The sequence below is a fragment of the Telmatherina bonti genome (assembly GCF_933228915.1).
Source record: "Telmatherina bonti genome assembly, chromosome: 12".
NCBI lineage: Eukaryota > Metazoa > Chordata > Actinopteri > Atheriniformes > Telmatherinidae > Telmatherina > Telmatherina bonti.
This window is the reverse complement of record NC_136610.1, coordinates 20877872-20904524: the sequence shown is the minus strand read 5'-3', so window position 1 is coordinate 20904524 and position 26653 is coordinate 20877872. Positions and strand designations below refer to the sequence as shown.

The following is a 26653-nucleotide window of genomic DNA, read 5'->3' as shown; positions in this document are numbered from 1 at the left end:
TGAGAAAGGCCATCAAGGTGGTCTTGATCGCTGCACCCAGCCTCGGCTCACCTCCCAGTTTTAATTACACTTAGACACCAAACACCAAAACACTGACGACTCACATGATTAGGGGGAAGAGCATGCGGTGTATGGTGGGCGGGGCTGCTTAGGTGGTCCCTCTCCCAACACCGCGTGGCACTTCCCTCAGTTTTAATTGCAACTAATACATACTTCACAATCAGTCATAAGCGGGGGGGAGGCAGGGACGATAGGGTCTTCTCATGCCCTTGCTCTCGGGGCTTTACTGGGGGGGGGTACGGGTGGGGGAAGAGTGCCGTCCATTAGGCCTAAGTCTGGGCTGGCCTGGCTGTAGGAGGGTTGTCGCCGGCCCTGGGGGGGTGCTGGGTCGGCTGCATCTGTGGGGTGGTGGGGGGGACGCTGGGAGTGGTGGGCGGTAATTATGGGGGCCCTGATCGGGGCCATCCTGTCCTCTGCCCCCTCTGAGGTATCTCACATGGGACATGATGGAGGGGTGAGGTGAGGATGTGTGGGAGTGGGTGTATGGGGTTACAGATGGATGGTGGGATGGCTGGGGGGGGGATTAGGGTTGGGGATATAGGTGGGTAGGGGATAGGGATGTGTGAGGATGAGTAGATGTGTGTGTGGAGGGGTATGTTGGCGCGTGGGTTGTATTGGGGTGTGCCTGTGTTGGAGGAGTGAGGGTATGTGTGTGTGTGTGTGTGTGTGTGTAGGGGGGGGTGTATATGCGGAATGGGATGTGTGAGTGAGGGTGAAGTTTGGAGGGGGGCTATGGGTGGTGGAGGGGTGTTTGGTGGGGCATGTGTGGTTGGGTAGAAGTAGAGGGATGGGGTGGCGGGGTGTGAGCGTGTGTGTGTGTGGGGGGGGGGGTGAGCGTGTGTGGGGGCGGGGGCGATTGGGGTTCGTGTGACTTGGTATGGGTGAGTGAGTAGAGGCGGGGTGGGGTTGTATATGTGATGGATGATGTGCATGGATTGCAGAGGGTTGTGTGGATGGGGGTTGAGAGGGGAGTGCGTGTTTGGGGGGGGGGGGGGGGGGGGTATGCATGTATATGTGTGAGGGGAGTGCGTGTTGGGGGGGGGGGGGGGTATGCATGTATATGTGTGTGTGGTTTGGTGGTGGGGGGGGGGTGTCCTGTACCCGGGGGCGCAGCTGGTGCGCTGGGGTGCGACCTGGCTGCCGCTGGGTGGCGGTCTGGGGATCCTGGTCCTCCGTCGGTGTGGGCTGTGCCCTCTGCCTGCGGGGGCGGGGGGCTGCTCACGGGCTCTTGGGGCCCTGGGGCCTGCGCTCTGTCTGCCCTAGGTGGCCGGTGCCCGGCGGGATCGGCCCTTGCCGGCCTGGGCCTGCTGGGGCCTGTTCCCCCTGACTGCGGGGGACTCTGGTTGGGCACCTCCTTCGCCACCTCCTGGGCAGATGCATGGCTGGCTCTGGAGTGGGGGGGTTGGGATCTGTACCTGGGGGTGACTGTCGGTTACCCGGGTCTCTGGGTTCTCCTGGCCTTCCTCTAGCTGTAGGCGGGCGGGGTCACATTGGCATGATCACTCTTCTCTAAACACGTTCCACTCTGAATGTTCTGCATGAATGTTCTGCATGTGTCACAGTCACTGAGTCATCCAGCAAGTTTATTCACTAACAGCAGGTACCTCTCTTTCTGTCTTTTTGACTTAACTTGCTAGTTTCTGGTCTTCATGATTGTCAACGGTTTTGTTCTCCACGAATCTAGAGTTGGCTTGTGTGGGTGTATATATTTATGTGTGTGGGTGGGTATGTGTGTGTACTTATGTGTATGTGTATGTGTATGTATGTATGTGTATGGATATGTATATATGTATGCATATGTGTGAGTGTATGTGTATGTATGTGTATGTGTGTGTATGTGTATGTGTATATGTATGTGTATGTATGTGAGTATGTATATGTGTATATATGTATATATATATATATATATATGTGTGTGTATGTATGTGTATATGTATGTATGTATATCTATCTTTATGTATGCATGTATGTGTACATGTGTGTGTATGCATGTGTATGTATGTGTATATGTATGTATGTATGTATATATGTATATATATAATGTATGTGCGAGTGTATATACATATATATGTAGGTGGGTATGTATGTGCATATACATGTATGCATTGATCTCTTTCTTTTGTTTTTTTTTTGTTTTTTTTATGTTCTCTTTTCTGTTCTCTTTCTGCCCCTTTCCTGTCCTTTCCGGTCGGGTCCAGTAGCATAAACTCTGTAATACAAGCTATTATCCAAAACAAATTGAAAAATAAAATAAGAATCAAGAAATACAAGGGGATCATTACATCTACAAAAGTTCCCCTTGGCAAAATAAATTTGCTCAGCAGAACACAGCATCCAGAACATCAGTCTGCTTGCTTAAATGCTGGACAAGACAAAAAAAAAAAAAAAAAAAAAATAAATATTTTACTGTAAACAAGATCAAGGAAATTTCTATAAAAATGATTCATTACTTTTATTCTTGCAAGCTATTTGCACAGGTCCAGAAAGGATGTTGATATCGCTTGCTCATTCTGTGATCACACTGAAGAAGACATACATCATCTTTCCTGGTGATCGCTCCTGTGTCTTTTGGTAAAACATATGTACATTTATTTCCCCAAAATTGATCACCACTTTACTCTTGTATATGAAGATGTATTTTATGGTTTATTTTCCTATAACCCTGCCAAATCAGACCAAAATTACATAATCTACTTAATTCTGTTGCTAGCAAAATATCACATCCAAAAATATAAATTCTCAAAAAAAAAAAGAAAAAAAAACCCCCTCATTTTTCACTTTTGCAAAGAAACTCAAATAATACCTCGTAACAATAGAATCTTCTAAAAATAATAAAGCTGTCAAAACCACTGATTTATATCTGCTTTTCAACATTTACTGAAAAACATATATTCCTTTGTTCTCTATACTCGCTGACCCGCTATCATTATTCTTGTTCATGTTCTGTACTGTTCTAATGATGTTCTGTAACGTCCTTTTGCCTTATAGAATAGGGAAAAAAAGTCTGTGATTGATTAATGTTGTTGCTTTCTGCTGTTGGTCCATGTTGTTGGTTCATGTCATGTTGTTGGTCCTCAGATATAAAGATGTCTATTTTCTACAAACATTGGTTTGACAACAGAATCCTGCTTGTGAAGCAACTCTTTGACAACAATGGTCATTGATATCTATTTGATGAATTCAATAGTATCCCGTCAGCTTGAGATGAATATAACACTGTTATTAATGCCCTCCCATCCAGTATTATGGCCCTGACTTTTATTATATATATTTTTTTTTACTTTGTTTTTACTTTACATATATATATATATATATATATATATATATATATATATATATATATATATATATATATATATATATATATATATATATATATATATATATACATGTGTATATATATACATGTGTATATATATATATACATATGTATATATATATATATATATATATATATATATATATATATATATATATATATATATATATATATATATATATATATATATATATATATATATACATGTGTATATACATTGTGAATGAAGAATTCCAAAACTCCATAAACTCTACAAACTCCTCAAATGTAGAATGAATAGGTAGCTTTAAACCAACACTGCACATGTTGGCCATCTGGCACCATTTTCATGAGGGTGTGGAGAAAGAATCCATAAGAACAAGAAATAAGCAAGTTTTAACAACTGACTTAATCAGACCCGCAGCTGCTCTAACCTCTTCCCTTATAACAATTACTGACTGCCAGTAGAAAATATAGATTTTCATAAAAACCCTGCCTTTCGCCCAAAGACTACTGGGATAGGCTCCAGCTTCCCTGCGACCCTACATTGGATTAAGCGGTTAGGGAAATGAATGAATGAATGAATGTGTTTTGCCCTGGTGTTTGTTAGAGACATGTACACAATAAACACTTACTGTTTCACTGGTGCCACCTGAGAAGGTAGAAATAAAATGGTTTGAAAGAATTCAAAGTTTATTTGGATTACCAGAACAGTACTGGCTTTCGTAATGTTTAAATTAGCTGACCTGTAAGGTTTGCTGTATAGCCTTATCCAGGTCTTCATCCATGTCATCTCTGAGAAAAATCAAACAGCATGAGTTATTTTCAAGTAATACAATTTCAGAAAAGGTTTATTGTAAGATAAAGCTATGAACATCGTACATACTCGTAATTTCTTGATTTTTCTTTTCCTGTATTGTAAAAAGGCAAAAAACAAAGCAGGATAAAATAATTGTTTAAGTTTGTTTTTCAAATGAGAAAAGTGTCATTAGCAGATAACCTTGACCAATCACCATAAAATATCTAATATAATGTTATACATATTTTTCCAAAACTAATGGTCTTTATTACCACTCCAGGATATGGTCACCCAAGTCACAAAGTGGCATTAATAGCAGGTAAGACACTTTTCCATCACTTTTGGGGCCTAAACACAATGTAGAAATAAATAAATACAAATAAGTTGAATTCCTGTACAATATGAAGCACACACATTTATTGAAAAAGGCTCACACACTCCTGAGCAACTGACGGATGAGTCAATGTAAGGGAGGCATTGAAGGGGGATGATGTACAAGGGAGCCCTTGTAGGAGAAATTTATGCAATCCTGTCTGTTTATTTCTTTTTCTCCTGCTGGCTAAAAAACACTTGAATCTTTTCAAATTCAATCTTTGTACTGAAGTGGTGACAGTTTTTTAGATGTTTACTATTTTAGTAATGGAACATAAAGTGCTTTTAACTCAAAAATACACTTTAAGCATTATTCACACAGGCAAGAAAGTAGCATTAATGAAAAAAAAACATTTTCTGTGCATTTTCTGCCCTTCAATATTCTTTCTGTGGAGATGATTGTATTCTAGCTTACAACAAACACTTCAGTCAAACATCATGGGAGGCACAGTACTTATTGGCAGTCAAAGTATAGTTTTACATTAAATCAAAAATTTTTTAAACAAAAGTTTTCATTTTTTTGAGGAAGACTGAAATATAAGTCACGATACACAGAGTATATCTTGTTAGGAGTTAACAATCAATGATGAAAATGAACAGCAAATGTCACAGATACATTTTAATGCAATAAAAGCATTTTTAATTCAGTGGTTCTGGGTGGACAAACAAAAAAGAAAGAGCCAACAGCTCCCTCTCAATGCTTTATGCAGGACTGATAGGTGGGTACCAAATATTTGATGTTAGCAAAGGCGTCACGTCCCCCATAGCGCTCAAACATCATGAGAGTCTCTTGGATCATGGAAGCAATGCTCTGCTGGCCGTAGCCAATGTTTCCTCCAAGATTTTCTGAAGACAAAGAAAGAGACAGAATAACATCAGCACTATCGGGGCTCATCATAGTCTGCAAGGTTGATGTCAGGGCTTGCAAAGCACCACCTGTGGCCACACTGCCCTGAGTTGCTCTAGACTGTGCCAGCAAATGCCATCCTTTTCATTGGATTTCAAACCCAGTGGATGGACTGAATCCAATTTACTCCTCAACACAACTGCTCTTTGATCATGGCAGCTAAATGCAGAGGAGAATCAATGAATGTGAGACCTTTTGTTATCCTTCACTTACTGGAAATGGAAAATAAAGGAATGCAAGTTATGAGTAAAGTTGAAACAGCTTGAGTTCCATAAATATTTTCACAATGGCTGTATAGCTGATGGCGTTTAGGAGTGCATGTGTCAGTCTTTCTTATCACCACTCTTATCATCACAATAGTATTTAAGTGCTGGGCAATCAAGTATTGTTGTTTATTTCAACATATTTGTAAAAAAAAGTTTTAATCATATTTGTATTCACTACATTGACTGTAAAAAATTCAACAAGTTACTTGACCCCTTCCCCTTCCAAAACAGGAAAAAATGATCGTGGCTCGTGTCTACATGTTGTATGCATCTCTTTTGACTTTTTCTCCAATTGTTCCTTCTGATCTCTTGAACATTTGATTTCAGACATTCAAACGCACACATCTATAATCGTACTTCTGAGGTGCTCATCCTGTGGGGACAGCTTGTGTTAAAATGATTGATTCACAATGTCTGACTGACTGTGTGGTCCTTGGGAATGGTTAAGCCTCTATGTCCTAAATGGGTCCACATCATGTCATACCACACTAAGTGCTTTGATATAGCCGCACAAAGAGCCCTGCCTATCTGATGCCAATCTTGTCACATCCTGGTGTCAAGCAGGTGGAGGCTTTCAGAAAGAGTAAGGAAAACATTTTCCTCCTCAACAGCTACAAACAGAGCACACTGACTGACAGTAGAAAAGACAAGATAAAGAGCTTTTCTATCATGATATGGAAGAGAAAACAAATAGCAGGTCTCTTAGTCAAATAAAAAGAATTAGTTAACCTCTGCACCATATTTTTTATCATTATGGAATCACTTGGTGTTAATAAAAACTGAAGATGAGTAGCTAGCTTGGCTGTCCCTCTGTTCACAGAGGACACAGAAGTATTAGTACATGAGAGGACCAGCTTACCTGCTCCAGAAAAAAGCAGAAGTGTCACATGTCATCCGACAAAGAACTAACACTTGACATCTTAAAATGCTGAAACTTACTCCTCTTGTTCTTAAAGATGTTAAAAACTGTAAGGATCCGTCGGAAGTATGGGACAAGGGCCTCTCCCACCTTGTCTGCAGACTGCACCAGCTGCTGCAGGGCTCTCATGGTGTTGCACATCACCTGATCATTCCTCGTGTTCAGGGCATCTGGAAGGTAAGATAAACAGCAAAGGCTGTAAATCAATGATCAGATAAAACCAAGTTATTAATTAAAGAGGTGTACATGGACAGACAGTCAAAGTAAACTGTAAAGAAGAATGACAGCTTGTTAACTTGGGGAGGTGGATGTTGAGTAAATGTGGAGTGGCATTTAACATTTAACTCCCCTACTGATAGAGAGAACAAAAGGAAATGATGATAGAAGAGATGAAGGGCTGGAAAGGTCAACAGAGACCAATTTACAGAGAGAGAATAAAGAGAAAAAACAACAAGAGACATAATGTCAGAAACAGAGGTGGAAAGATGTAACAGACAGAGAGCGATGACTGTGAATCAACAAGTAAACACAACAGACATATTTTCCTACTTTTAGGTTGCTCATTTTGAGCTGTTAGCTTCAGTACATAAAACCACGCACCTCAAGGCGAAAAGCTGCTGCACGTCTAAATGAAAACTCAAACTGCAATTTTGTATATAATAACAGTATTTAGATGTAAAAGTATTACAGTCCATTTTGTCAGTTAGCACTAGCAAGGAAAAAAAGATTTTCACCTTTCGCCTGGCCTTCCTGATACAAATGTCCAAAACTGTTGGGGTAACATGGAAATGACCACATTTAATTGAAAGAACTGAGGTACTGGAGTTCACTAATTTATAGCTTGCAACATTATTTAGAAAAAAAACAAAAAAAAAAAAAGAAGTTAAAATTGTGATTATCATGCATGTACCAGGCAATAGATACATTCCACGGTATGATATGGGGTGTGTGATGGTTACAACCTCACTGTGAGTGCTACTTAATGCCAAGGTCAGCATCTGTTGTGTCTCTGTGTCTCTAACAGTCCTGCTAGTGTTGGTCGTTATGCCCCTCTGCTTCCGCAGACATCCAACCCCAACACACAACAAGAAACACATATACTCTGAGTTCACACAGACTTCAGAACTACTCCTGTGTCAGAGTGGTAATATTTTTTACTATGTAAACAACAATGTACCTGATTGATGTTAAAACAGGTTAATTGATTTGTTAATTACATGAAATATTCATCAAATCATTATTGTTTTGAATAATGTTATTTCAAGTCATGTGTCACATCAGCTATATTAGATCTGTCCTTTACAGACTATAGAAAGATTTGATGCAAAATGATGCAAAAAATGATGCAAATGATTATGAAGATATAGTACAGAGTGGCTATGAGAGTTCTACTACCTACAACTTAGGAAAAATACATTCAAACAGATGAATGATCTGCAAATCAACTAAGACATCTTTGTCAACTTGAATACATATGTATTTGCTGCAAATAGCTCACACTGCAATGGAAATGTTTGCAGCACATGTTTTCACAGTTTGTAGAATAAATAAGCAGGTGTTAAGCTCCAGCCTGATGCTTAACAGAGTCTCTCTGTTTGTCATACGATAGGGCCATTGTCACAGAAACAACACAGTCACAATAAATGATACAAAAAAAAACAACAAAAAAACCAAACAAATAAAAAAAACAGATAGAGGCGATATGTTTTGTTTGAATGGTAAAATGTAAAAGTTGACACCGTCTCAGACTTACTGCAGATTGGCTGGATCAGTTGGGGAATGACTGGTAGGATCTTGGAGCCTCCGCACTTCAACATCTCATGGATTCCCTGACAGGCGAAAAGCTCCAACAAAGGATCAGTCTCACATAATCCCTCAAAGAACAGAGGCAGGTAGTGACTGTAGTCCAGTTGCTCAATGTCCACCTGAAGACAGAAATGTTTGTTAGTTCATTGACATTACAAGTATTGTTAGCTGCAACTGTGATTTGCAGGAAAACAGAGAGGGAGGAATCCTCAATGAAATTGTACTTTTTTCTGAACAAACCACAGACATATGCTTTCAGTTATCAGATGCAAAACACATAACAAGACACATGCGTGCACCACCTCACTGCCTGCATGCAGGTGACCTATGTTGCTTTTCCTGATCTAAAAATAAGAGTGATTAAATTGTGGCTATTTGGTGCTTGGTTGCCAATTATATTAATTGTATAATGTCAAATTAATCATTGAAATCCCATCTGATAAATCAAGCATGAGACAAGCTGCTTTGCAACTGCTTGACAATTTTTTTTTTTTTTTAAATTGATAACACCACAATGGCTCAACTTGGATTCTGCTTACCCTTAACTCAAGTGCTGCTTGCTATATTTCAATGACCTATGTTTTCAACTATTTCAAGTAGGAAGATGACAGTAGGATTATTATTGTTGCCAGTGACACCATGAGTCATTAATTACACAGACACTACAACCAAACTAACGTCTATATTAGTTCTGATGAAAATGTACTATAAATTATCTTTTGTTCATGAAGGTGGAAAACCGAGTAAAGACTGAAATCTGTTTTGAAAGTGCTAGATGTTGCAGATCAGTGTGATCAGTATCATTTTACCTCCATAGTGTAACTACAAGATTCCTCTGAGATGTTGAATCATTAGTGAGTTGTTACTATTTTTATCCTGAACAATGACTTGGTCCATGCACATAATAAATCTGAAATCTATTTGTCAAGCTTAGAAATTAAGGCAAGTATATGAAATGCCATTGACCCAGACAGGAAGCACAAAGAGTGTAAGTTCGATACCAAGATAAGGATAAAAAAAAAAGAAAACAAGGAAAATGTGTGTGTCATTAATGACGCCAACTATTGAAATAATTCTCATCAGATGAGAAAATGTTTTATGGTCCATTTCAGAAGCTGGTTGTTAAATTGTCAATTGTTTACAATGTTTTTCACTTTGTAATGTTGCTGCTCTGATGTTTAGAAGATGCATTTCACATGTCTCCTGTTGTATAAGAGGAAAACATACCACATTCTTGAACTTAAAACCTTAGAAAAAACCAATGTAGCCAAAGTTAATCCAAAGTGTGTCTACTAATTATCATCACTGTTGTCTACAATCTTGTAATCAGCCAGTGGGCCTGTATATTGGTCTACAGATAGTCACTGTGCTGTTTGGTGACATGGTGTGTACCACACTCAACATGGACCAGAGGAAGAAAAGGAACGAGTTGTCTCAGGAGATTAAAGAAAATTGTAGACAAGCATGTGAAAGGTAAAGACTATAAGACCATTTCCAAGCAGCTTGATGTTCCGTGACTACAGTTGCACGTATTATTCAGAAATTTAAGACCCATGGGATTGTAGCCAACCTCCCTGGATGTGGCCGCAGGAGGAAAACTGATGACAAATCAAAGAGACAATAATATGAATGGTAACCAAAGAACCCAGAAAGACTTCTAAAGAGATTAAAGGTGAACTTCAAGCTCAAGGAACATCAGTGTCAGATTGCAGCATCCATCGTTGTTTGAGCAAAAGTGGACTTAATGGCAGACAACAAAGGAGGATATCATTGTTGAAAACAAATCATAAAAAAGCCAGATTGGAATTTAACAAACTACATGCTGACAAGCCACAAAGCTTCTGGGAGAACGTTCTGTGGACAGATGAGACAAAAATGGAACTTTTTACCACATCAGCATGTTCAGAGGGAAAAATGAAACATGAAGAAAAGAAGACTGTCCCTGCTGAGAAACATGGAGGAGACTGTTATGTTCTGGGGCAGCTTTACTGGATCTGGCACAAAGTGTCTTGAATCTGTAGAAGGTACAATAAAATCTCAAGACTATCAAGGGGTTCTAGTGCTGGGCAATGACAGACAGCTTGGTCTTAGTCGCAGGTCATGGGTCTTGCAACAGGACAATGACCCAAAACACACAGCTGAAAACACCCAAGAACTGCTAAGAGGAAAACATCAGACTATTCAAAATTGCCTTCCATGAGCCCTGACCTAAATCTTATTGAGCATCTTTGGAAGGAGGTGAAACATGCCATCTGGAAAAGGCTGCCTTCAAACCTGAGACAACTGAAGCAGTTTGCTTATTAGGAGTGGGCCAAAATGAGAGGTGTAGTCCCATTGACAGCTACAGGAAATGCTTGATTACAGTGATTGCCTCAAAAGGTTGTGCAACAAAATATTAAGGGTAACATCCTTTTTGTCCAGGCCTGTTTGAGTCTATTTTTTTTTATATAATGCTATTGAAGCATGGTTGAAAAGCAATGTCTGACTTTCATTTGTTAAATTTCATTGAATTTTACGATTACTTTTGTCAGATTCAAGTTATTTGTATGACTATTGTGAGTTTTTCTTTCATTGACCGAAGAGTACAAACAATTTTATCCAGGTCTGTAGATGATACACACCATGAAAAACGTCAATTCGTAACAAGTCAAATCATAAACATGACACTGACTTGGTAGACAACCAAAACTGTCACTTTCTCTGATCACAGTTACACTATACATGTAAGAGCACACAGCAAGTATAAAAAAGTGTCAACCATTTGGACAGCTTTAAACAAAAGCATTGATTAAGTAGGAATACTGAGATACTTCTTTTTGAAGCAAAAATATTACAAAGACACTTGTTCACAGTCAAAGTACAATGCCACAGGCACAGTTTGAGTAATAAACTTTTCTTTTTCCAGGTATTTAAAAATGGACTCTAATCTGTGTGAGCATTGGTGTAAAATCAGGAAACACAACAGAAGCACTTGATATGACAGCAACATTGTCATACACCACATTGCATTTGCAGTGTGCGTTTTCATGGTCCATCCATCCATCCATCTTCTGCCGCTTATCCAGGGTCGGGTCGCGGTGGCAGCAGCCTAAGCAGGGAAGCCCAGACTTCCCTCTCCCCAGCCACATTTGCCAACTCTGCGGGGGGGATCCCGAGGTGTTCCCAGGCCAGCCGAGAGATGTAATCCCTCCAGTGTGTCCTGGGTCTTCCCCGGGGTCTCCTCCCAGAGGGACGTGCCTGGAACACCTCACCAGGGAGGCGTCCAGGAGGCATCCTGACCAGATGCCCGAGCCACCTCAACTGGTTCCTCTCGATACGAAGGAGCAGCGGCTCTACTCTGAGCCCCTCCCGGATGACTGAGCTCCTCACCCTATCTCTAAGGGAGAGCCCGGCCACCCTGCGGAGGAAACTCATTTCAGCCGCCTGTATACGAGATCTCGTTCTTTCGGTCACGACCCACAGCTCATGACCATAGGTGAGGGTAGGAACGTAGATCGACTGGTAAATCGAGAGCTTCACCTTCTGGCTCAGCTCCTTCTTCACCACGACAGACCGGCGCAGAGCCCGCATTACTGCAGACGCCGCACCGATCCGTCTGTCGATCTCGCGCTCCATCCTTCCCTCACTCGTGAACAAGACCCCGAGATATTTAAACTCCTCCACTTGAGGCAGGACCTGACTCCCGACCCGGAGAGGGCAATCCACCCTATTCCGGCTGAGGACCATGGTCTCTTTTGAGGTGCTGATTCTCATCCCAGCCGCTTCATACTCGGCCGCGAATCGCTCAAGCGAGAGCTGGAGATCACGACCAGATGAAGCCAACAGGACCACGTCATCCGCAAAAAGCAGGGACCCAATCCTGAGGCCACCAAGTCGGATCCCCTCAACACCTCGGCTGCGCCTAGAAATTCTGTCCATATAAGTTATGAACAGAATCGGTGATAAAGGGCAGCCTTGGCGGAGTCCAACCCTCACCGGAAACGAATCCGACTTACTACCAGCAATGCGGACCAAGCTCTGACACCTGTCGTACAGGGACCGGACAGCTCGTACAAGGGGGTCCGGTACCCCATACTCCCGGAGTACCCCCCACAGGAGCCCCCGGGGGACACGGTCGAATGCCTTCTCCAGGTCCACAAAGCACATGTAGACTGGTTGGGCAAACTCCCATGCCCCCTCCAGGACCCCAGAGAGGGTGTAGAGCTGGTCCACTGTTCCGCGACCAGGACGAAAACCACACTGCTCCTCCTCAATCCGGGATTCGACTATCCGGCGGACCCTCCTCTCCAGGACCCCTGAATAGACCTTACCAGGGAGGCTGAGGAGTGTGATTCCCCTGTAATTGGAACACACCCTCCGGTCCCCCTTCTTAAAAAGGGGGACCACCACCCCAGTCTGCCAATCCAGCGGTACTGCCCCGGATGTCCACATGATGCTGCAGAGGCGTGTCAGCCAGGACAGCCCCACAGCATCCAGAGCCTTAAGGAACTCCGGGCGGATCTCATCCACCCCCGGGGCCTTGCCGCCAAGGAGCTTTCTGACCACCTCAGCGACTTCAGCCCCAGAGATAGGAGAGTCCACCCCTGAGTCCACCAGCTCTGCTCCCTCATGGGAAGACGTGTTGGTAGGATTGAGGAGGTCTTCGAAGTATTCCCTCCACCGACCCACAACGTCCCGAGTTGAGGTCAGCAGCTCCCCACCTCCACTGTACACAGTATTGATGGAGCACTGCTTTCCCCTCCTGAGCCGCCGGATGGTGGACCAGAATCTCCTCGAAGCCGTCCGGAAGTCTTTCTCCATGGCCTCGCCGAACTCCTCCCATGCCCGAGTTTTTGCCTCGGCAACAGCCGAAGCCGCATGCCGCTTAGCCCGTCGGTACCCATCAGCTGCCTCCAGAGTCCCACAGGCCAAGAAGGCCCGATAGGACTCCTTCTTCAGCTTGACGGCATCCCTCACTGCTGGTGTCCACCAACGAGTCCTGGGATTACCGCCACGACAGGCATCAACAACCTTACAGCCACAGCTCCGGCTGGCCGCCTCAGCAATAGAGGCACGGAACACAGCCCATTCGGACTCAATGTCCCCCGCCTCACTCGGGACATATTCGAAGCTCTGCTGAAGGTGGGAGTCGAAGCTCGCTCTGACAGGGGACTCAGCCAGACGTTCCCAGCAGACCCTCACAACACGTTTGGGCCTGCCAGCTCTGACCGGCTTCCTCCCCCACCATCTGAGCCAACTCACCACCAGGTGGTGATCAGTTGACAGCTCCGCCCCCCTCTTCACCCGAGTGTCCAAGGCATGTGGCCGCAGGTCCGATGATACGACTACAAAGTCGATCATCGAACTGCGGCCCAGGGAATCCTGATGCCAGGTGTACATATGGACACTCTTATGCTGGAACATGGTGTTCGTTATAGACAATCCATGACGAGCACAGAAGTCCAATAACAAAACACCATTTGGGTTCAGAGGGGGGGGACCATGCCTCCCAATCACTCCCCTCCAGGTCTCACTGTCATTGCCCACGTGAGCATTGAAGTCCCCCAGCAGAACAATGGAGTCCCCAGAAGGAGCACCCTCCAGCACTCCCTCCAAGGACCCCAGAAAGGGTGGGTACTCTGAACTGCTGTTCGGTGCATAAGCACAGACAACAGTCAGGACCCGTCCCCCCACCCGGAGGCGGAGGGAAACTACCCTTTCATCCACCGGGGTAAACCCCAACGTGCAGGCACCAAGCTGGGGGCTGATGAGAATGCCCACACCTGCTCGGCGCCTTTCACCATGAGCAACTCCAGAGTGGAAGAAGGTCCAGCCCCTCTCAAGGGTACTGGTTCCAGAGCCCAAGCCATGCGTCGAGGTGAGTCCAACTATATCTAGAACCGCTCAACCTCGCGCACAAGCTCAGGCTCCTTCCCCACCAGAGAGGTGACGTTCCACGTCCCTAGAGCCAGCTTCTGCAGCCGGGGATCGGACCGCCAGGGTCCCCGCCCCTTGCTGCCGCCCAGCTCACATTGCACCCGACCCCTACGGCTCCTCCCGCAGATGGTGAGCCCACGGGAGGTGGGGCCCATGTAACCCTTTTGGGCTGAGCCCGACCAGGCCCCATGGGCGAAGGCCCGGCCACCAGACGCTTGCTCTCGTACCCCGCCTCCAGGCCTGGCTCCAGAGGGGGGTCCCGGTAACCCGCGTCCGGGCAAGGGAACATTCATGCCCAGGTTGGTCGTCATCATAGGGGTCTATGAGCCGTGCTTGGTCTGGTCCCTCCCCTAGACACCTGTTTGCCATGGTGACCCTACCAGGGGCATAAAGCCCCCGACAACATAGCTGCTAGGATCTTCGGGACGCACAAACCCCTCCACCACGATAAGGTGACGGCTCAGGGAGAGGGCGTTTTCATGGTCTGAGCCCTAAATAAATGCATTATTTTTTAAATAGCAAAGTTTTAATTTAAAGTTTTACATACATAATCCATGCAAAAGGAGATACTTTTCAGCGTATTCACCTGAAGACAGGCAGTTAACTAGGAAGACCTCACTCATCCACCTTTCCCCTCATTTTTTAAAATTAATTTATCATTCCTTACTAGGAACAAATGTCATTACAAGTAGTTGCTGAATGACAGGAAGTTAGAGAATATTTGGATAAAAGTATACAGTGATTAGAAAAGAGCAAGCATCACACCAACTGCCAGTCAGAAAAAAACAGTAAGTGCTTTGTGGGGGAATGAAACAGATATATATATATATATATATACACACAAATACATACACGATTAGTCCCCGTGTTTTGCTGTTGCTGCCCTGAGTTGTTTTTCATTTTTTCTTTTTTTTCATTCAGTCTGTGACTTGTGCTTTGAGGCTTAAGAAGGTTAATCTACACTGCCTCTTATAGGTGAACAGCAGACATCTGACCTATAATTATATGAGTAACTGTCATCATCACTTTAGTTGGGTAGATGATCCTAATGATAATGATAAATGGTGTGTGCACAACACTAGTCAAGTTTTCAGATTTACCCACATCTACTTCACAGCAATGGTGTTTTCAAATACGAAGCTGTGCAACTTTTTTTAAAAATTCAAAGTAATTCAAAGTTCTTGCTATTTTTTTCAGATTTATATTTACACCCTGTAGCTTGATATTTTCTTTGGAATCTTTAATTAGCTCCCATTTCCATGCTGACATACAGCATTCCCTGATGACAAATCTATCACTGTTGCCTTGAGCAGATTGTAAAGACAACAAGCATGTTTCAGGTCTTACTAGTCCTACCTTCCATGCAATGCCAATGCGTGTTTTGTTGTAGTCCACCTGAACTGGGAGGTGGCCCTCGTTGTAGCAATTGCGAAAGACTCTTGATTTAGCTGGCTGCTCGTGAAAAATCCCAGTATTTGGGGGGCCCGCCACCTGGCCAAAGACAAAAGGTAAAACAGATATTTATAAAAATGAACAAACAGGAGAAAATAACAAAATAAAATATCCACAGCGAGTAAAAAATCGTGTTTTATAAAATCAAGATTGTGAATTCTGTGAATAGCGTGGTGGTGCATATGTCTGTGGGGGAGTGTGGTGGTGCAAGTGGATGGAGGGGAGGGGGGGAGTGGGGAGTGTATGGGGGAATGCAGTGGTACATGTTTGCGGTGGTAGGCGTGTGTGTATGGGGGAGTGTTGTTGTGTATGTGAGTGGAGTGTAGGGGTGTGGGTATGGAGAGTGTGATAGTACAAAAGTGTGTGGGAGGGCGGTAGGGGTGTTTGTATGGGGGAGTGGGTTGGTACATGAGTACGTGGGGGTGTAGGGGGGTGTGTATGAGGGTGTGGGGTGGTATATGTGTGGGGGGTAGGGGTGTGTATATAGAGGAGTGTGGGGGTGCATGTGTATGGGGATATAGTGGTACATGTATATGGGCGGGTGGAGGGGTAGTAGTTATGAAGGGGTTAGGACAGAGGAGAGAGAAGGTGAGAGAGTGTGTGTGTAAATTTATTGGTGTGTAGGCGAGGAAGGACTGTGACATGTCTCCAGGTGGGGGGCGTCCTCTGTGGCCATGGGGGCGTTGGACCTTTGATCTGGGGTGTCCTTCTGCCATGTAGTGGTTTATATAATACCTGGTACCGCACCAGACACAGCCTGTGTCCTTCTGCCATGTAGCGGTTTATATAATACCTGGCACCGCACCAGACACAGCCTGTGACGTCATCACCTCTATCATTGCTCGGCTACAAACACAGCATCCAAACTCATTCATGGCGATCTCCGGAGACTTCAACGTCTCCCTCTCTGCAACTCTACCAACATTCCAACAGTTTGTCAGCTGCTCCACCAGAGAAAATAGAATCTTGAACTTATTTTATGCAAATATGAATAATGGATACAGTTGTTCTGCCCTGCCACCTTTAGGAAGATCTGACCATAATCTGGTTCTCCACCTACAAGCCCATTGTTCAGCAGCAACCAGTCATCACAAAGACTATCAAAATCTGGTCTGCTGAAGCTGAAAATGCTCTTAGAGGAGGCTTTGAGGCTACAGACTGGAACGTCCTCTGTGAACCTCATGGAGACGACATCAACGCCATGACTGAGTGTGTGACAGATTACATAAACTTCTGTGTGGACAGCATAGTCCCAACAAGAACAGTGAGGTGCTTCCCCAATACCAAACCCTGGATCACCAGTGACCTGTAAAAGCTGCAGAAGATCAAAAAGAAAGCCTTTAGGGATGGAGACAGGGAGTTATTGAGGGCAACACAAAAACAACTTAAAACACAAACTTAGAAGTGCAAGGAGGACTACAGGAAGAAGTTAGAAAGTCAGCTCCAGCAGAATAATGTGAGGGATGTGTGGTCTGGAATGAAGAAGATCACCGGCTTCAAGTTCAAGGGGACCAGCCTGATGGAGGTCTGGACAGAGCTAAGAGCTGAACATATTCTTCAACAGGTTTAGTCACCCCCTACCTCCAGCCTAACAGACCACACACCCTCCATAAGCCCACTGCTTTCCTGTCACGCCTCCAATCTGTCACCCTGCAGCTCAGTCATGGACCAGAACACAGCTTCATCTCCCTCCACATCAGGACATCCTGAGACCTCCACCTTGTTTGTCTCTTGCAATCAGGTTATGAAGCAACTTGAGAAACTGAACCAGAACAAGGCTGCAGGTCCAGATGGTGTCAGTCCCAGAGTTCTCAAGACCTGCTCAAAACAACTATGTCCGATTCTCCAGCACTTTTTCAACATCAATCTGAGACAAAATAGAGTCCCAGTGCTGTGGAAAACCTCCTGCCTTGTTCCAGTGCCTAAAAAAACACAACCAGCTGAACCAAGTGACTACAGACCAGTTGCCCTGACATCTCACATCATGAAAGTCCTGGAGAGAGTCTTACTGGCTCACCTCAACAAGCAAGTAAACACCTTTCAGGACCCATTATAGTTTGCACATTGTAATGGACTTGGGGTTGAAGATGCCATCATATACCTGCTCCAGAGAGCACACTCTCATCTGGACCATTCAGGCAGCACTCTCAGGATCATGTTCTTTGATTTCTCAAGTGCTTTTAATATCATTCAGCCTGCTTTGTTATGTGAGAAGCTCCATAAATCCCAGGTGGATACCTCCACAACCACCTGGATCTATGACTACCTCACAAACAGACCACAGTTTGTGAAACTGAAAGGTTGTGTGTCTGAGATGGAGGTCAGCAGCACTGGTGCACCACAAGGAATTGTACTCTCACCATTCCTCTTCACACTGTACACCTCCGACTTCCAGTACAACTCTGAGTCCTGTCATCTGCAGAAATACTCTTATGACTCTGCAGTTGTGGGGTGTATCAGTGATGGACAAGAAGCAGAGTACAGAGAACTAGTCAGTCAGTTTGTTAAATGGTGCGGTGACAATCATCTCATATTAAATACCAGCAAAACAAAAGAGATGATTGTTGACTTCAGGAGGAACAAGAATAAACAAAGCTGTTTCCATCCTGGGAGAAGAGGAGAAGGTGGTGGAGGAATACAAGTATCTTGGAGTTCAGCTGGACAACGAACTGGACTGGAAATGCAACACTGAATACATCTACAAGAAAGGTCAGAGCAGACTATACTTCTTAAGGAAGCTGAGATTGTTTAATGTCTGCACCAAGATGTTGCATTTCTTCTATAACTCTGTTGTGGAGAGTGCAGTGAGCTTTGCAGCCATCTGCTGGGGCAGTAGCATCAGAACCAGAGACTTGAAGAGAATAAACAAACTGATCAAGAAAGCTGGTTCTGTGCTTGGAGTAACTGGAGCCGCTGGAGCTGATTGTCCAAAGAGAAATGCTGCGCAAGCTGATGAAGATGATGGAGGATTCTTCACACCCTCTCCACAACACGGTGATGAAACAACAAAGTGTGTTCAGTGACAGGCTTCTTCAGGTCTACTGTAAGACTGAAAGATACAGAAGATCATTCCTGCCAGCAGCCATCAGCCTCCGGAACAAGACCTCCTCTAGTTAATTATCTACTACGATATTGAATTGTACCTTTGGGGATTAATAAAGTATTTTTCATTCATTTCATTTAATGTCATTCATTCATTTCTCGATCTGTTGAGACCCACTGCGGAATCTTATCCTCTTCTCTAAATATTTTAGTAAGTTGACTTAGTGAGAAAGGATAATGATACCAATCCACTTTAGGTAAACACAGACCACCATCCTCATTAACAGCATGCAATTTGGTTTTATTAAAAACGTTTCTTTTACCTGCCCCTAGGAACAACTCAACCGCCTTGTCAAATCTTAACAAGAGCTCAGGTGGTAGACTGAGAGGCAGGAGAAACATCACATAATTTATCTGTGGAATTGTAATAATTTTTAAAATATTTACTTTACCAAATAAAGAAATTTAGTTTATATTAATTTTGTAAAGTAATTTCAATTTTCTGTTTGAGAGGGAAAAGATTCTCAGACATAATATTTTTTTAAACATTTTTTAAATATTTTTTTCCTAATATTTCTGTGGTAATCTTAACTTGGCTATGTAGTTCATAAAGTCACTACAGTAGTTTAATCTTTGATTTTTGCATCAACTGCTTGTAATATTTTGTTTTTTATCATTATTGTCTGCAGGATGGTGGATACAGCTGAGAGAGGTGTTTTCTACAGATCAGCTAAAGATAAATATTAAACATTTTCCACTGTTAATAATTACATTCTCTTTCATTGATTAGGTGTTCACCCTTTACTTTTTGCTTTCAGACGATCTGATGACTAGAACAGACTGTATCCGTGGCAGAATCCATTTCTCTGCACCTAAAGCTAAGGTGGGCTTACATGACCAGAGGGTATGTGAAAATGTTATTAGTCACGTGTATGTGTTCATGTTTATAATTGATTTGCACTTATTCCAACAGATTTCTGAGCTACTGAGGATGATTGAGGAGGTCATGGGTCTAGGAGCAGGATAAGGAAAGGGGAGATCAAGCTTCTTGACTTGATGTCATCCCAGTGGTATGTATAATGGTCCATTCTGCTGGTTTGAGAAATTGGAGTAAATTATTGGTTGAGTTAGGTCAACATTTTATTCATTGGAAACTTTTTAAAAAAAAAGAAAAAATATTTCTTTAGAGCTCCACAAGGTATGATTGGATCCTTGAACTTTTTCAGATCCAAATAAGCATCCTGTAGGATGATGGATTACAAGCAGAGTTTGTAATGGTCAGTGGCAGACTTTTAAGTGTAAACCTCCACTTTGTTTATTCATTGTTTTAGATTCCTAATTATAGAATATTCACTTTTATTTACACAAAATTTTTGTTCAAGCTTTTGTATTTTTTTTCTGTTCTTAAAAGATTTTAAAAAAAAAAAAAAGAAAAAAAAAGAAAAGTCGATTGCAAATATGAGAACTCCTAAGTCAGTTTTCAATGTTACCAGTGTGATGTTGTCAACAAATTTATAATTAATCCCAAAAGGTGTTGAGTGTGTGCAGTTGTCCTTTATGTCCAACAACTTATTCAGTATTTTCCTCTGGACAGACACATCTGTCGGTTTGATCACTTTCTTTAGGGCTCAGGTTTTGGTTCTGCTGGAGCAGCAGATGCTGAAAAGCAGGTTGCACTTAGAGACTTAGAGAAGACACAAAACAATCAGACATCAAATGATTTTTAGCTTCCTTAAGAACTAAGCTCAGTCCTTTCCTCTAGATTTCTCTACTCTAAGCTACTCACTTTGGGCCCACAAGGAACACCACCTTGCAGGTTTTCAACATCTCTCTATGGCAGGGATCCTCCATCCTGGTCTTCGAGGGCCTCTGCCCTTCTTGCTTTCTAAGTGTACCCGCTGGAACACACTGAACTCAGACAAGCTCTGCACATGTCTGCTAAATATTGATTTGAATCAGGTGTGTTGCAGCGAGGATACTTTCGAAACTCGTAGGACACCAGCCCCGGAGGACCAGGATTGAGGATTTCTGTTCTACGGAAACACACCTGACTCAAATTCAGAGGTTCCTACAGCCAATGAGTTGTACCCGATGACTCTTTCAGCTGAGTCACCTGTTTTGAAGATGGGAATCAAGGGAGGCATCTTACTGGAATCTATGGAGCTTCTCACAACAGAGCAGTTGAGAAACTGAAGCACATGATCCTCAAAGTGCTGTCTGATTGGCCCAGTGAAAGTGGGCTCTGAAGCAGGTAGATGATGACGTTTACAACACCAAGAACAACACAGTAAGCTAATTGTAACAGGTTCTGAAAGATGTTGACTTACTAGTTGGTGAATTGATAAAAGTCAAAGGATTGATATGTTGTGTTTGACTGGATTACAGCAATAAAATGCGAACAATTGGAAAATGCCTTTTTTTTTTCTTTATTTCGTTAGTTAACCTTAAAGTTAACACATCTATTGGAGCACTTTTATTGTAGAAGCAGCATTGGAAAAAACAAAAATCAGAAGGGCAAATAAACTGAGTGTAAATCAAGATCCTGGAAAACACTTGGCAATACGATCCCTGGATACCGTGCCTCATATGTACATATTATTCACTACAAAGTTAAGGAAATTCAACTTTCTGGTGAAATTGACACAACATGTCCTTAGTTCACAATACAATGACATATAGAAAATATTCATTTCTTAAAAAACAATTTACAGACAGAACATTTAACAACAGTGGTGGGTATATGCAATATAATTGGTGTCATGGGTTAGGTGTAGCCTGGGTCTGATGGGGTCTAAATAGGACTGTTTAAAAGCTGTCATTGTTCCAGAATATGTTGTGGTCCATTCATCATTCAAACACTTCTTTTGGTTTATTTTTGGTTAATAATCTGAATGAAGGGCAGGATTTTGTGCAAAAAATACACAAGTTTATCAATAAAGTTTTAGTGCTACATAGATACATTCTGACATCATACAAAAGCCAAAACATCCTTAATTTGCATGTTTATTTGATATATTTATGTTATGTGTATACTGGAACGTTTGGAATGGGATCAATAAAGACACAAATGTTAATTAAATGTCAGTTTTTAAGTATTTCAAGGCACACTAGTGTGCCGTGAGAGATTACCCAATTTCACCTTATTGGTCTAAAAAGCAACTGTGTTCCTCCAAACAGGCCCCGATGAAAGATAATAAAATTCCTTCTTCTTGTGTTTATCTGATTTCAATTTAAGAGGCTTTGATTTGATTGACTTTATATTAATAATATGGACTTAAAAAACAAAAAAACAAAAAAACAAAAACTTTTGGTTTGTGGTGTGTCTTGTGATTTTTCAGTTAAAAAAATGTGCCTTGGCTCAAAAAAGGTTGAAAAACACTGCTCTATGGTGCAATGCTGGATGAAAAATGTTTTGCTGTTTGATTGAAGGAGGCCTTTAAAATATGAAAAATATAATGACTATGATAAAAAATTGTCTGAATAATATTTATCTTTCGTATCAAACAGAAAACTACATATGCTTTTAGCTGAAACGTTGATCCCCCCCCCCCCCCATTTATTATGTAATTAACTTACTGTAAACACTGTGGACACTAACGTCTATGATTATTGTTGAACAGTTAAGTGGCAATGGTGTAATTCTTTATCAACCACAAATTTGAAAAAGAAAAAGAAAAACAACAAACAAGACAGGTCAGCTGCAATATTCATAAACATATAATTCTGTTTTACGACTCTCTTGCCATGACCAATATGGCAGACACGTTGATCGTATCCTAGCAACGGCTCAAGGCGGTGTCTTTTTTTTTCTTTTCTTTTCTTTTTTTTTTTTTTTTTTGCCAAAAAGACTTTATTTTGGTGTCAAAGCCATCAGAATTCTGGTATTGAGTTTAGATATGGTGGCGTCGCTGTCCACCATTATAACTGCAGTTGGGTACCCTTGGCCATTTTTTTTATTTCGGAGTCTCAAAAAATAATTTTTTACTCACCACTGCGTTGCTCATGAAGGACTTGATTGTAAAGCCTTCAGCTTGTAGCTCTTTTTTCTTCGACATCTCCGCAGATCGCATCCCAAAGTCGACCAGAAACAAGGACAATACTGCTCAATTTAGGGCTGAATTTTGACTTCCAAATAAACTTTGTTGCTGTCAGTAATGGTTGCTATGTACCTTCTACGACGCTCTGATCTGGTTGCTATGGAGACATGATTTCCACTGATGATCAAAGGTCGCATTAAATTGAATTAAGTAAAAATTAAATTAAATTAAATTAAATTAAATTAAATTAAATTAAATTAAATTAAATTAAAAAACTGTAGTTTGTCAACTTATTCTCTGGGGAAAAATAAACGTTAAAGATGCTTTAAGCTGCTTTAATTTGTGATGTCTTTTTTCTTTAAACGAGGAAGACTTAACTACAGTTTATTCAATTTCATTCTTATCTTATCTTAATTTAAGGAGTCACACACACCACAATTTACAGTAATATTTACCAGATTTATGCTATTTAACTATGACAAATTCCCATTACTTTATTCTTTAGATAATACTGGTTTATGTATTTATTACTTATAAAGTATAGTTACCCAAAATTAATAATAATGAGAGTGTTTATTTCAAATACATAAAGTATATTGTTTGAACTGCATAATAATCAGGTTATCCACACAAGACAAATAGCATATATTTCTTCTAATTACGTAGCTTGTGTTTATAAAATAAATTAATCAAAATTCATCTTATTTATGCAATTATTTCCCTTTCAGTACTAATATCCTTAATGATGTATAGGAACAATCAGGCCAACTTGCTGATTCCAAAGATTTATTAACATGAAAGCCTCTCAATATACTTGAAGGTGTTATAGGACAGAACATATCCTTGTGGTCCACTGAGAACTTTTTTTTTTCTTTTTAAAGTTAATGCATATACAAAAACTTCCATCTTTCTAATCTATCTTACTCCTCACCATTTTATGCCTCCCCAATACAACTTTTCCCCCCTCCATTCAGAGTTGGGATAACAACTGATAACATCCTACAATCCTTGTGCACTGCCAGTGCAAGAATTTAAAGTAGATCAATGCTAAGTTACTTTCTGTCAAAAGAATCAACATTAGTAAAGTTGGATTTGTGTACGTTCACAACAAGATCCTGGGTTGCATTTTGGGCCATGGTTTCCCTTATTTGGCAGTAATTAAAGTATTTTTAAATCAAATATCTTAGAAACAATTAATGCTCCAATTGAATCTGGAAACAATTTCAAGAAAGTCTGAACTGAGGAACGATAATACTGCCAGCTACTTTCCAAGCTGTCCATCTATGAACCCCCAACTATGCTTATATATCACATTACATAATTCCCTGGTAAATATCTGCACACTAAAAAAAAAACCCAAAAAAAACCCAACTTTAAAGACACACATTTATCAAACAAGCACTTCACTGACACACCATGTTTTAAAGGTCGCCACTAGTATAGCAAACCTCACACACACTGTACCCTCTTGGACTTCACATGAACAGATTGTGCCTTAGCTATTAGCCAATCAGGTGCCTCAATTATCAAGCCATTTTTTGGGTTTTCTGTGTGTTTCTGTGCGTCCATGAGACCGTAAGTAACCCATTGTTGTTCCAAGTGTTGATATGCATTCTCTCATCGTGACAATAGTCTAAGTTTTGTGGTTACCCATTTGGATGTATATATAATGTCTGTAATTCAGTATTTTATTGAACTCTTGTCATAGGAATTATTACTGTTAACATCTCTCTTAATTATTTTGTCCTTGAAAAAGAAAAATGAATTTATTTTTTGTGGCAGTTAAAAGTAAAGCCTATGCGGCAGTGCATAAAACTGCAGTTCCCCCTTCATCCGCTTGGGGCTGGCTGCAAAACAGAGCAAATCCCCATAGACTCCAATGTTAAAAAGGCCAACTTCATGGCAGAAATAAACATGTTTACAGCCTGGTTCAAAAATCCATTTTCAGTTTATAGGTCAGGTTTACCTTCATGACAACTGTGTGGGGGAGTGAATTTTTTTCTAACGCGCCCATTTAAAAGTAATTTAATCTCAAAGTCTGGCATATTTAGGGGCATGTCCTTTTGATTGACAGGTACCGATCTCCGGCTTCAAGTAAGAAAAGCGTAGAACAACAGCTGTTTTTAGCCGGTTAACAACGTGACTTAGCTTTAGCCCGCTTACATCCGTTAGTTGGTTAGCTCCCGTTATCAATCATCCGCCATGACACTCATGGCTCCCCTCTCAGCTCCACCTCTTTGCCCATATTTGTATTTTCCGGTCGAGACGACATGCATGACGCTGCCAAGATGGCGACGGTAGGAACCGCCCACCAAGCTTCAATTCAGCTCTTCAGAAACCTATGGGTGACGTCACGGAGACTACGTCCATCTCTTTATATACAGTCTATGCATCAGTCTATGTCTTTTAGCTCACATTTAAAACAGGTTTCTCGAATCGCCTTCTTCCACCTATGTAATATTGCAAAAATTAGGGCCATCTCGTCTCAGAAAGATGCAGAAAAATTAGTCCATACCTTTATTACTTCCAGACTGGATTGCTGCAATTCCTTATTTATGGGTTGTCCCAAATATGTCCTAAAAAGTCTCCAGCTGATCCAAAATGCTGCAGCGAGCGTTCTGATGAGGAATAGCAGGAGAGATCATATTTCACCAGTTTTAGCCTCTCTACACTGGCTCCTTGTTAAATCCAGGATAAAGTTTAAATTTTTTTCTCCTCACATATAAAGCTCTCCATGACTAAGTTCCATTTTACATAAAAGATCTTATAGTTCTATACATTCCAAATAGAGCACTGCGCTCTCAGACTGCAGGTTTACTGGTGGTTACTAGAGTCTCAAAGAGTACTATGGGAGGAAGGGCCTTTAGCTATCAGGCTGTCTTTCCTGTCGTCTCCACCCCAACCAGTCGAGGCAGATGGCTGCCCTCCCTGAGCCGGGTTCTGTTGGAGGTTTTCTTCCTGTTAAAAGGGAGTTTTTTCCTTCCCACTGTCACCGCGTGCATGCTCAGGATGGGGGATTGGATCGAAGTCATGACTTGATGCAATCACTTGGTTTCTATTATAGGATATGTATAAATTGGCTCGAAATGATGTTGATTCGTGCACGTAAAGTGCCCTGGGACAACACTGTTGTGAAGTGGCGCTATACAAATAAAGTTGAATTGAATTGAAAAATTGAATCAGACACTTGTGTGCGCATGGATGCACACAAGTATGCACGTTGTCACAAGTGTTTATGCACGGACTTTCTGAAGCCATTTTACATCCCACATACAGAAGCCGCACATCGCTTTGACGGGAATTTAAATGGCTATACCACAGTGGTGTCAGAACTGGTATCAGAGCCAGTGGGAGAGGTCTGGAAGCGGAAACTTCTGTGATTGTCAGGCCACTTGGGTTGACACTCAGTGGGTATTATTGGCTAAGGAAGGACCATGAATCAATCCAGTTGGTCAAAAATGGGGTATATCAGAAGGGGAGAGCCTAACGGTGCGTCATGCGTAGATTTATTGAAATAGGAAACGTCTAAGCTATTGTACGAGCATGATATATCAAAAACACGTAAAACGACCCGCGGGCCGCCGTTTAAGGGGTTAAATATCTTGGCGTCTTGTACACGAGTGAGGGAATGATGGAGCGTGAGATCCACAGACGAATTGGTGCGGCTTCTGCAGTAATGCGGACTCTGCGCCAATCTGTCGTAGTGAAGACGGAGCTGAGCCAGAAGGCGAAGCTCTTGATCTACCAGTGAACTACATTCCTACCCTCACCTATGGTCA

At 42.0% G+C, this 26653-nt stretch overlaps 1 protein-coding gene across 1 annotated transcript; it reads right to left on the bottom strand.

The window, feature by feature from the left end:
- Window positions 1-5223: 5223 nt before the first annotated feature.
- On the bottom strand, window positions 5224-22892 carry pacrg (PARK2 co-regulated; the record flags this gene model as incomplete). The annotated part of the gene is made up of 5 exons (XM_079250073.1): window positions 5224-5375; window positions 6642-6791; window positions 8375-8546; window positions 15700-15834; window positions 22827-22892. The coding sequence occupies 5 exons, from the start codon at window positions 22890-22892 to the stop codon at window positions 5224-5226; spliced, it is 675 nt and encodes a 224-aa protein (XP_079106199.1).
- Window positions 22893-26653: the final 3761 nt, after the last annotated feature.